General features: G+C 36.4%; 1 protein-coding gene across 2 annotated transcripts in view; it reads left to right on the top strand.

Moving 5' to 3' along the window:
• Nucleotides 1-13,222, top strand: part of MAP4K3 (mitogen-activated protein kinase kinase kinase kinase 3) — a 206,858-nt gene that overhangs the window by 131,161 nt on the left and 62,475 nt on the right. The window contains exons 13-15 of one of the 2 annotated variants that reach the window (XM_044663274.1): nt 1,549-1,627; nt 10,183-10,241; nt 11,764-11,826. In XM_044663274.1, coding sequence (XP_044519209.1) covers nt 1,549-1,627; nt 10,183-10,241; nt 11,764-11,826 — 201 coding nt within the window. The remainder of the gene's footprint in view (nt 1-1,548; nt 1,628-10,182; nt 10,242-11,763; nt 11,827-13,222) is intronic. The other variant, XM_044663275.1, reaches the window with a different exon arrangement.

Genomic DNA, 13,222 nt, shown 5'->3' with positions numbered 1-13,222 from the left:
TAGCTGTCTCAGTCAAGCACAGGATGTAGGTTTAGGTTCTGGCCTACTCTCTTCTTCCACCCTTCAACCACCCTTCACCTCCCTTTCCCCAGTTCTTGATCCAGAGATGTTTGCTCAAGTCCCAGCTCTGAGTGTTGAGACCTCTCAACTATAGTTCTTAGGGGGGAGTATTTATAGGGTGGGGGACAACCGATGTTTGGCCCTGGCTCACAGCATCTGGGAACATTCCGAATCTCTCAACTGCCATCCCTGTCAGTCAAGGTGGCATCCAACTTATCCCAGATTAATGATTTTAACAAATCTAAAGTTTCCTCAAATAAAACATATATTCAAGTAGTGATAATTTTTAATTCTTTTGTCGCTAATTTTTTCTAATATTGAACTATCTTTATATTCCTGTTGTAAATATTTAATTTGGATTCAAAAGGCACTATGAAACTATCTTAGCAAGGCTTTTGACATGAAAATTAATCTTACCTTAAAACCATAAAAAGGTGATCTGGATTCCAAAGAAAGAAATCAGTAAGTGATAACTCACTGTTTAAAGCTCTGAGGTGAAAAGGAATCAAATATTATAAAGTAGCAAGAAGAATAGAAAAATGGATTGGCTTAGTCTTACATCAAAATCACCTTTTCTCTCAAAAAATGTGCTCCATTTAACAGTAGAAACAATTTTTATTTATAGGAGAGTATGTTTTTATAGGAGACTAATGTTTAAAATTTTATTAGAGACTAATGTTTAAAAAACATCAAAATAATGCGTTAGGATGTGTAGTTGTTTAGTGGGTTTTGTTTTTTTAATGTTAGAAATTAAAAAAAATAGAGTCAATCTAATATCCTTGAACTGAGATACCAAGTTGGAATATTTTGCAAGACCCCAGGGGTTCTCATGTTCTTAAACTGACCCTCCAAGAAACTTGAATTTTTCCTTTTGGAAATACTATACAGCAAGTGCCATGATTATTGGACACTGGTCAATTCTACTTGAATGATGTCTCCTCTAACCCATTGGCTTTTCAGAATAAGTATATGCATTTTTTTTTAACTCTTACCTTCTAGCTTAGAATTGATACTAAATATTGGTTACAAAGCAGAACAAGGGCTAAGTAATTGAAATTAAGTAACTTGCCCAGGGTCACACAGCTAGGAAGTGTCTGAATCCAAATTTGAACCCAAACCTTCCTGGCTCCAGGCCTGGTCTTCTATCCATTGAACCACCTAACTGCTCCATGAATTTTTTTTTTAACTGTACATTTAAAAAATTAATATGTAAATATGTTAAATAAATTATTAGTTACTTATGTTCTGTCCTCTTCCTTCACCTCTATTTCTGTATATGTATTTCATTTATTTAGTCATTTTGCATATACCATATGTTTTAATTAACCTTCGTCTTTAAGAATTTAAACATTTGCAAAAAGTGCTATATTATATTTGTATTTTCTCTTAGAATGAAGAATTTACTCCAAATTTAGGGAAATGCATGGACTAATTTGTATCTTATATTATCAAAAGCTCTGCTTTTGTTAATTTTTTTCTCTTTCCTAGCCTCTGGTTGTTGTGCCTCACAGAATTCATTCAACAAGTAGAAATGTGAGAGAAGAAAAGACACGCTCTGAGATAAACTGTAAGCATATATAACACACACAATTAATATTATAATCACAGGGGCAAAACAGTTTCAAATATTGAGATTTAAACTTGTACCTGTCTTTTTTCTTCAAGTTTGTTGGCTATGAATTTGAAAGAAAAAAATTACTACTTTTATATAAGTTTTCCCCCACTGAGCATTCAGCATTTCTTGAAGTGCTGGTATTTTAAGTTCATTTAATTTATTTCAACAAGTGTGAAGTTCCAGTTATGATCAAGGCATCTAGGATACATAGATAAAGTCGTTAATATTTATTATACTTAAGGAGTTTACATTGTAATAAACTAAGTAAAAATGTTAAATGTAGTTATTATAGCCTTTCTGGGTATTTGGTTCTGTTTTGTTTTTGGAAGGAAGACTGAATAGCAAAAAGCCATTTTCACTAGAGGATTTGATAGTATCTACCACAAATACCTGTCCCATATCACTGCTTGAAATCATCACTTTAAAACAGGGGCAGGGGGCATCTGGGTGTCTCAGTGGATTGAGAGCCAGGCCTAGAGGCAGGAGGTCCTGTGTTCAAATCTGGCCTCAGACACTTCATAACTGTGTGACCCTGGACAAGTCACTTGACCTCCATTGCCTAGCCCTTACCACTCTTCCACCAAGGAGCCAATACATAGTATTGACTCCAATATGGAAGGTAAGGGTTTAAAAAAAAAAAAAAAAAAAAAAAACAACAGGGGCAGCCATAATAGTAGTCATTGGTTTTGTTCTTGTTGTGCTTTTATTTATATAGCCTTCCTTGTCCCCTGCCTCTGCATCCACTCTGTTTCCAGGGCCTATCCTTGGATTCCAGCTGTGCAACAGCCCTGCAATCTAACTTATTTCTCTTCTGTGACACCACAATCCCTTGGTGCCAGCCCCACCAGTTATCATAGGGGATGTTCCTCTAGCTCGGGTGTGGCCATGTCACCTCACTCCTTCATAAGTCACAGAGATCCCTATCACTTCCAGGATCCTCCGCTGGATGTTCAGAACCCTTCATTATCTGATTCCCTCCTACCTTTCCAGGCTTCTTATTCTTTATACTCTGATATATGCTGTGGTTGGTCCAGTGATACTGGCCACCTCCTGGCTGTTCTTAGCACAAGACACTTTTATCTTCCAACTCAGAACATTTTCTCTGACTGTTCCCCATGCCCAGAATCTGCCTTCCCCTCTCTTCCCTGTAGCTTCCCTTGCTTTCTTCAAATTCCACCTAAAATCTCACCTTCTACAGGAAGCCTTTCCTGATTCTCTTCCCCCCTTTTTACAAAATCCTTACTTTCTATCTTAAAGTCAATACTGAGTATCAGTTCCAGGGCAGAAGAGCAGTAAGGGCTAGCAACTGGGGGTTAAGTGACTTGTCCAGGGTCACACAGCAAGGACATATCTAAGACCACATTTGAACTTAGAACCTCCTCTCTCTAGGTCTGGCTCCCTATGCACTGAGCCACCTAACTGCTTCTATCTATCTGTCTAGCTATCTAGCTATATATATTGATGTGATTATGAACCACTTGGACTCCTGATTCATTAACCCCCTCAACTAGAAATACCACCCTGTAGTCACTAGTCCAGAGTCTTCAGTTGATACTTCTGTGTCTCATCATATCTTTCCAGTCACCAGTCTCTCACCATCCCTCACCTGTAACTATTATTATTTATCCTCACCACAAACAATTTTACCTTTTCATCCCATGCCAGTCTATCATTCCTACTCATGCCTTTTCCTCCTCTCACAACATTAACAACTTTAACAAGTTCAATTTTACACTATCCTTTTGTTTCATTGTCCTATTGACTGTCATGTCTTGACAAATTCCTGTTGCCTATATCATCTCCCTGCCTTATCTCTACCTCTTTTGTACTTGGCACAGGCAAAGAGATATCTATCATAATCCCATCTACTACAAAACTGTGTTACCCTGATGAATGAATGAACCCAGAATCCTTTTATTCCTTCCTACTTGCCTGTCACACTGCACATGGCACCTATTCCAAAACTTTTTTTTCTCTCTCAAACCTCCCATACCACCTTGCTACTTTCCCTCTTAATACAGGACTTTATCACCTTTGTTACCAAGAACATAAATGCTCTTTTTCTTCCCTGCCTCATACCTCAGAACCTCTCAGCATCATTCGCTTTTCTCTCTTCCTTTGATCCAGTCTTCTTGTCCCTGTGATCCATTCCTTTCCTCACTCCCATAGGTAGCTTGTCCCTTCAATTATCACTTTAACTTTGTCATTTCTACAGTCTTTTCCCTCGCTTCCTTCAAACAGGTCTAGATTTCCCCAAATCTTTAAAAGTCATCACTTGGCTCAATCTATCATCTTGTATCTCTGTTCCTTTTTAAAACCAAGCTCCTACAGGAAAAAAAAAATTCACACATTGGCTATGCTTCTCCCACCTCTTAATGCCTTGTAGTCTTTAACTTTGCCATTTATTTGAAAATGATTTCTTTATGGTTATCAATAATCATTTAATTGCTAAATCAGAGGACTTCTCAATCCTCACCCTTTCTATAACATTTAACTGTTGGCTTCTATCAGGGACCACCTGGTTGGAGGTCCTGAAGGGTAAGAATGCAGACAGACTCAGGAGGGCCGATGGCAATCAAATGGCACCAATGGCAACTTTATAGAGGGGGAGTGATGATATTTATAGGAAGCTGGGTTGCTACCCAAACATATCCATCCACATGGTTACAGGCAATATTTTCATAGCAATAGATCATAGAGTCTTGAATGCATCCTGTCAAGGTATTGATCTATTGGGTACAGTCTTGCACAGTGATTGGAGGATTTAGGGTTATCCATAAAATACATGAAAACATACACAAAATGATGTCTCTTCTGCTAGAGTTTCCAGGGATATAGTACATAAGACATTTCTCAATTCATCCCTAGGTCACTTAGGCCTATTCAGTGTACTATGATTCCCTTACTTGGGGGTCCAGTGACTTAGGGACTCCATCAGGCTTCTAACTGGGCACTTTCCTGGCTTAATTTTACTTCTTTCTTCTCAATCTCCTCCCTTTCTCAGTGTACTTTGCTAGGTCCTACCCCCTAACCAGGTATCCCATAAGGCACTGCCCATGGTGCTTTCTTTATACCAGTACTTGGTGATTTCATCAACTCTCTCTGCAGATGACTTCCAAATCTGTGTGTCTAGCTGTCATCTTTGTCTTAAGTTCCTATCCCCCATGGACAGTTGCCTGTTGGGCACCTCCAACTAGGTATTCCCTATGCATCTCAGTCTATCTCACTATATATGTCTAAAAGCAAACTCTGCATCATCTTTCCACCTAAGTCTAACCTTCCTCCAAATATGTCTATGTTAAGGGGTAATAATGTCCTTCTAGTCAACCAGGTTTAGTCAATAAATATTAAGCCCCTAATGCATTAGACACTTTCTAGATGCTAAGGATACTGTGATAATTGTGATAATTGGATTAAATCTACATCTTTAGATTTAATCCGGTTATCACAATACAGAGACTAAGAGCAAAACAAAAAAGACCCTACCTTAAAAGAACTTTTATATTCCCACCCCACCCCCCACCCACCTCCCATAAATAGATAATTACTGGGGCAGTAGGGGTGATGTTTTCAAGGAAGAGGAAAAGACACTAACAACTAAAAGAAATCATGGAAAGCCTCATAAAGAAAATGATATTTAGCTGAGTTTTGAAAGAAATTAAAAGGAAGACATAAGGAAAGGCTCACAACCTCAGAATCATCTTCAGTTTTTCTCACCTCAACCTTTCATATCTAGTAATTTGCCTAGTCTTACTAAAATCCAGACTGATTGGACATTCTCAGCCTCCCCACTAATATGTAACAGGGATTGCCTTTTCCTCTCCTTCTGTTTGATCTCCTTTTTCCAGATGGTCTCCCTCCCATTCTCTTCTAATTGACTTTTTATGCGTCATTCAAAGTCTAATTAAAACCTCACAATCCACTTCCTTCTCTGATCCTCACCCTAAGAGTTTGTTTTTTAACTTTAATGTTTTGGTCTCATAACATGAATTATAGCTCCTTACATTTTTGTTTTATCCCTCTACTAAATTTCTTAATGGCAGGGACTGTTGTTATCCTAAACTTTCTATCTCTTCTAACCACCTAGCTGGGCTCTCTCTGCTATGGCCCATCTTCATAAATCATTATACACTGTTCAAACACAGGTTATTTTCTGTACTAGCCATGATCAATGTTGAGAAATAAGCAAGTGAAGATACTTGTCTTTCCTGTCCTTGCCTCTTTTCTACAAGTTGCTCTTCCTACTCCCCCCCCCTCCCAATCCCCCCCCAAACACACACAACCACAGCTCAAAAATGGGAAAGAAAAACTGAGCACCCTAAGATCTGGTGGCTCTGGTGGCAGATCAAGAGGAGAAGCGCAGGTTGGCTATGTGAAAATTGTTGCGATTGGATCTCTCAGCCTTTTTTTACTAACAAAACCTTATTTCTCCCAAATTCTTAGAAATGAATTTGATTGTTTTGTTGTTCTCATCACAAGATCATTTAACTGTACATTTGCATTCCTAAGGAGCCCCTTCAGTTTGAATAACCCTTAATAATTTTCCCTAACTTTGACCAGAGATCTTTTTCCAAAATAACTTTCTTTATGATCTGTCTGTGCATATTCTTTACATTATGTGTAACTCTGGTAAGGAAATTACTTCTATCAATGTATATGAGCAACTGTTCTGCAATTTAAAACTTAAATAGTTGCCTAGAGCTCTGAGAGTTAAGTGACTTTTCCAGAATCACAGTCGGTACGTGGCATGAGTGGGATTCAAACCCAGGTCTTTCTGACTCTGAAGCAGGTTCCACTATGCCACAGATGTCTCTCTATGGAGTAGGATAGAGGGATGGAGAAATATACCAGGAAGGAGGGAAAATGAAGGGATAAACCATAGTTAGCCAGTCAGGAAACTTGGATTAAGCTCCTACTACATGCCAAGCACTGTTCTTTGGACTAGGAATAGAAAAAAGAAGCAAAAGAGAGTCCCTGCTCTTAAGGAGCTCACATGCTAATGGGCAACATTAGGACAAGGTAAACAGGTATGGATTATTAAATGATATACAGTATAAATAGCAAGTAATTAAAAGGGAGAGCACTAGAATAAAGTGGGGCTTGGGAAGGCTTTTCCTATAGAAGATGAGAATTTAGGTGGAAGCTAGGGAAGCCAGGAAGCAGAAATGGAAGAGGGAGATCATTTCAAGTAATGGGGCACATCCAGAGAAAATGCCTCAAGCTCTAAGATGGAGTATCTTTACTAGTGAAAATAGCACAGAGGCCAAAGAATACTTTGGAGGGGGCAGGGGAGTTATATGCAAGAGGACTAGAAAAAGAAGATGAATGCCACAACAGAGGATTTTGTCTTTGATCCTGGAGATAATAGAGAGCCACTGCATTTTATTGAGTAGGTGAATGATGTTAGAGGGATCTGAACTTTAAGAAAATCTCTTTGGTGACCAAATGGAGGATGGATCAGAGTGGAGAGAATCTTGAGGCATGCCAGCCCAAGAGTAGGCTAGTCCAGGCATGTGATGATGATGAGGATGTGCCCATGGTGGCAGTGGTAGAGAAGAGAAGGGAGCATATTTGTGACATGTTGCAAAGATGAAATCACATTTTGGCAATTGATTGGATATAGAGGTTGAGAGAGATTGAGGAGTCGAGGGTAACACCTAGGTTTCCAGCCTGAGATCCAGGAAGATGGTTTTACCTTCTATTATAATAGGAAAAGTAAGAAGTGGGGAGGGTCCAGGGAAAAGTGAATGAGTTTGGGTTTGCTCATATATACTACTGGACACTAGGCACCATCCTGTGCCTATTGTCTAAAAGGCAATTGGAGATGTGAGAGTTAGAAGTCAGCGGAGAGGTTTGGGCAAGAGAGGTAGATTGGAGAATCATCAGCATAGAGATGGTCATTAAATTCATGAGAGCTGATGAAACCACCAAGGAAAGCAGTATAAAGGGAGAAGAGAATGTCTTTCATGATTTCAAACAAGTGCAGTAAACTCATTACTAGGTTGGCCTATGGTGATCAATTTGTTGGTAATAGCATCTCTTCATGACTACTTGAGATATTTTTTGTCAGTAGAAGAAATTACCTATATCTACAAAAGATCCTGGAATAATGTATTGGAGGAGTATAAAAAAGGAACCCTTTTTTGTTCTTTTTCAGACACTCAATATCAGTATTCCACCTTGCACACAACAGGCTCTTAATGAAATGTTTGTTTAATTTTGTTTTAACTCTTATATTTATGCTTATGTTTCCACTATTATCCCGGTGTCATGAATGTTTTAAAGGAGTAGTAAAATATTTAATTATATTACTAGAACACTATCCATCATCAAACCAGCACCTCATATTCAACATGTTCAAAACCAAATTTGTTATTTTTCCCCAAAAATCTACTTTTTTTTACTTCCTTTATTCATGTTAATGGTACGACCATTTCTCAGTACTGTCTTCTCTGTAGACCAATAATAATTAGCTATCATTTAAATAGTATTCTAAGATTTGCAGCAAAGCACTTTACATGTGTTATCTCATTTGTTTCTCACAATAATTTTTCTTGATTTTGTAGGTCCCCTGGGCTTAATTGTCATCATCTCTATGCTGATGACTCTGGATGTATATATTTAGATCTATATTTCTACTATTTTTTCTGGGCTCCAGGCCACATCATCAGCTAACAATTGGACATTTCAAATTCAATGTCCTATTTATATCTCAGATTCAGCTCATTTTTTCCTCCAAACCTATTCCTCTACCTAACATCTTTATTCCATTGAGAGTACCACCATTCTTCTAACCAACAAGGTTCATAACTGTGATATTGGAATCTCAGCTTTTCATTCTTCCTCACTCCCCTCCACTCCACTTCCATACTACCACACTTTGTAAATCTTGCAAAGATATATAACTCAAAGGCCTATTTCTTTCCTAGCCATATGCGACCTTATACAAATCACTTCCTAAGTGCCAGCTTCCTCTTTTCCAAAGTAATAGTACTAATATTTATTCTGGCTACAAAATGTGAGGCACTGCAGGTCCCCTCTGTGCAATGTGCATATGTGCAATGTGGTGGTGAGGAGACTACTGATGCCTCCTGTCTGTCCATGTCTTTGCATAGATTGTTCCCCTTGTCTGGAATGCAGCCCCTCCCCCTTACTTTTTATCTTAACAGAAGTGATAGGATTCTTCCAAGCACAGTTAAGGCAGTGGTCCTATGGGAATTCTTTCCTGATCCCCAGAGTTGTTAGAACACTGCAGACCACAGATGGAGAGTTGGAAGGAACTTCAAAGGCTATCTAGTCTAACCCTCTCATTTTAAGGACAAAGGATGTTAGGTGATGTGCCTTTGTCACTCAGTCATAATACTCAAACATTTATGAAGCACCCACTATGGGCCAGGTGCTGGGAATACAAAAAGAGGCAAAAGATAATCTGCCCTCAAGAACCTGAGCGTATAATGGGAGAAACAACATGCAAACAAATAAATACAAAAAGTGAACTGTGTATGGGTAAATAGGAAATAATTGAAAGACAGACTGCACTAGACTTAAGAGGGAGTTTCCAGTAAAAGATAATATTTTACTTGGCATTGGATATAAAGGAAGCCAAGGAAGTCAGTAGACAGAGATGAGGAGGGAGAACATTCCAGGTATGGATGACAGCCAGAGAAAATGCAGGAGACCAGAACAAAGAGTGCATGTTTCAAGGGTAAGGCATAAGAAAACTGGAAAGATAGGAGGAGGAGAGGTTAAGAAAGGCTTTGAGTACCAAAGAGCATTTGCTGCTAGAGGCAATAGGGAACCACTGGCATTTATTGAGTAGGGGCTGACAAGATCAGGTATGTGCTTTAGGAAAATCACTTTAGTGACCAAACCTTAGTTCTCCTATTATAAGATCTGAAAAATTGAAAATGAGATTCAAACCCATGTCCTCAGAAATCAGACCAAGTTTTCTTTTCAGTATGCCCTACTCCTTCTTAAAATTACTTTGTAGGTACTGGATGTACTTTTCATATGTGCTGTATCTCCTTACTGGAATGTAAACTCCTTAGGGGCAATAATTATTTTGTGATTGTCTTTGCATCCCGGGCGCCTAGCATAGTGCCTCATGCTTATTTCTTAGGCACTTAAATGTTGGTTGAATCAAATTCAATAGTTGAACTCTGCTCTGTAGTTTGCTCTACTTGAAGCTAGAATTAAGATTTTCTGCATGTCCTAAGTGATTATTAGCTGGATTAGGCCAAGCTATTGAGTCCTTTTCTTAGCATTTTTAAATTTTGTAAAGAAAATTTGTAAAATTTACAGAGACACAAACTTAGTTTAGCATCTCCTCTCCCCGTCCTGTCAGTATCTTTTCTCTTTTCTTTTAGAAGAAACTTTTTACTTAAATTTTTTTTAGTAATAGGACATTCATACAGTATCACAAATTTTGCATTTTTTTTTCTCACAGAGTAGCATCTTAAGAATTTAAGAATTTGTTTTTAAAACTTTTTTCTTTCCCCTTTTGATAGTTGGTCAAGTAAAATTTGATCCACCCTTGCGGAAAGAGACAGAGCCACATCATGAGCTGGTAAGTAACATAAGCTGCATTCTTTTCTGTTATATATTTCTTGTTTAATCTTTGTGACATACCCAATGCTGTTTACCCAAAAAAAAGGTATTGATAATATTAATTAAAACATTTGGGTAGTGTAAGGTAAGCAGTTTTAAAAATTGTCAAATAACTTTGTTAATAAGATTGATTATCAATTATTGTAGGTCATCTGGACTCATGCATCACTAATAAACTAGTGGAATGACTTTAATGGTAATTCTGATATTCTTTGTTTAAACTTTTTTTTAAGTTGATCCTATTTTTTTTTTTTTTTATTTCTGTTTCCTTTTTTTTTTTGCGGCTGGATTTTTCTTGTTTACATTAAGGTATTAAATTGCCAGGGGTTTAAATTAGAATGTTGTCCCAGAAAAGAGTGCATTCTCAAACTAAATGACTTGTCTTTAACCCTGTCAGCCAATTTATAAATCTTTAGTGTAATACAAAATATGATCAGAGGACTAAATTTAACTCAGTTCTAAAACCAAATTTAAAATCTTTTTCATCTAAAATAATCTTAAAAATCTATTATTTGCAGTTATTTGAAACTTCCTAATTTTAAGAAAGACAAGGATGGAGTCAGAATGACCTATTTTCAAGTCTCTATTCAGACATACTGCCTCTGTGACCATGGGTTAGTTATTTAGCCGTACTGCCTTCTGTCAGTTGTAGACCAGATGCTGATGTTTTAAAAGATTTTCTTCTTCCCTATACAGATAATATCCCAGGTCCAGACCCCAAAAAAGAGAAAAATTAGGAATCTGCATTTAATTCAAATTTTCTTCCGATATTTTTAGTAACACTTCACATTGTTAAAAGGGAAATTACTTAAAATATTTCAGATCATTTGTGTTATGTTAAAGGGGAAGCTGGATTTTTAAAAAAAATTATATAATTTCTTGACAAAATCATTGCCTCCATTAAATTTTTTTTATCCAACTTGGAAATCTATCTTGTTAATTTTTTCTTTATTATCTAGTAATAACAGAAGTATGAATATCAAGGAATAATTGATAAAAATTTCTTATTAATATTTAAATATACTTGATCAACTTTTTTATACCAATAGAAGGAATCTTCAGCTTTTCTCTTGTGAAAATTTTCTGATTTAGGACATATGAAGGGAAGCTTAAAGAAAAATTCATTTATGATACCTAGGAAGAACAAGTAGATGTGAGAAATAATTGAAAAAATGGAAACAAAATTGACAAATGCTAATTGTGTTTTGTTAAGGCAGTTTTTGTTCATTTTGCCTCTCCCTTACCCACCTTAAGTTGTCATCATGTGTATTCAGACCCTAAACTAAAATTGTATATTAACATGCAAAGTTTATAGTAGATGCTTTTTCTGAAGCTCTTCAATACAATTTAACTTTGCATTTGCCTTAACAAAATTATGTTGGCAGGACTTATCCCACTTGTGAAAATTTCCCTTTGTGTATTTGTGGCTTTTGTTCTAAGTGTAAATAACCTGGGTTTCTTGGTCTCTGTCTGCTAAACAGCCCGACAGTGACGATTTTTTGGACAGTTCAGAAGAAATATACTACACTGCAAGATCTAATCTGGTATTTCTCATCTTCTGATTTTCTTTGTCAGCATTGGTTTTGTCTTATATTTTCTTTACAAAGCATTTACATTTTGTCCAGTTGTATCATGTTAATTATTTTTAGTGATTTTATTTTGTTTAATGTTAGCCAACTACCATATGTTAAAGAGTAATAATTTTTTCTGAATCAAATAAATTACCAGAAAGAATTTTTTTCTCTGGATAAATTGTTATTGTTTTTGTGAAGACCCTTAATATTTACCCTAATAATTATCTTTCGCACTCAAACATGATAGTTAATTTGGCACAAATCATAACATATTTCCCTTTTGGAGGTATCCTCCCTGTTTTAGTGCAGAGTTTTTCTCATGTAGTTAAAAGACAATATTTTTTTAAAATTAATTTTTTTTTAACAAGAAGAGTTCTTGGGCCATGCTGTTTTCTTAGGCCAACTCTTTGTAATATCCTATCATTGTTATCACTGAAGTCAATAGTAGTAAAGTATCTGAACATTTAAAGAAAAAATTAAAGGTTGATTGTGATTGAATATGGTGACAGATATTAAATTCAATTTAAAGTTTTTTTCCCTTTATACTTAACTCACCTGTGAAAATTTGTTTCTCATTTCAAGGATCCATTTTTTTGATTCTGAAAGTGTAATATTCATTATTTCAGTTCAGTTTAACAGGTATTTATTAAGTGCTTTGCATATCCTTCAGACTGAACTAGATGCCATAAGGAAGGCTGCAGCACAGCTTTTGACCTTTAGAAGCCTGTTGAGGAAATAGGATATAAAATATGAGCCTACATGATACAGTCAAATGCCAAAGTGTATGTTACAACCAGCAGTATAGGATTCAATAGGAAGATGAGGGTGGGCTAGAGAAGCAGGAGTTAGAAAGTGATCCAATTGTTGAATTTTAGTGATTTCATAAAATTTTTAGATGAAAGGGATATTAAAAATTATCTAATCCAAACCCTTTTGTTTAAGGTTTAGGGAACTGTAGAGTCTATAGCAGGGTAGTAATGTGATGGGAAGCTTCTCCAAGGTTACTTTGCAGAAGTTTGAAGTTTAATTAAAAGTTATAGAGACAGGAAGCAGTAGAGATGTTATGTAAGCATTTGTAAATGAGGATTGAAATGTAGGTTACACATCTAGATTCCAGGAGTCATACAGGTTAAGGTATGAATCTGAATGATTTTTCCAAATTCCATCCTTTTTTTAAAAGTGAGTTTTTATTGATAATTCTGATTTTTCATCATCAAAGTTATCCCAAGTATCTCTCCTCAAAACTTTCCCAGAAAGCCAATGTCTTATAACAAATAATATTTTTTTAATGGATAAAAAATCAGCACAACTAATCAATACATTGAAAAAAATCTAAAATCAGTGTGTACACCTGTGAACTTCCTAC

The sequence above is a fragment of the Gracilinanus agilis genome, chromosome 2, assembly GCF_016433145.1.
Source record: "Gracilinanus agilis isolate LMUSP501 chromosome 2, AgileGrace, whole genome shotgun sequence".
NCBI classification, from domain to species: Eukaryota; Metazoa; Chordata; class Mammalia; order Didelphimorphia; family Didelphidae; genus Gracilinanus; species Gracilinanus agilis.
The sequence above is the reverse complement of the archived record's forward strand: the minus strand, read 5'-3'. Positions and strand labels throughout refer to the sequence as shown.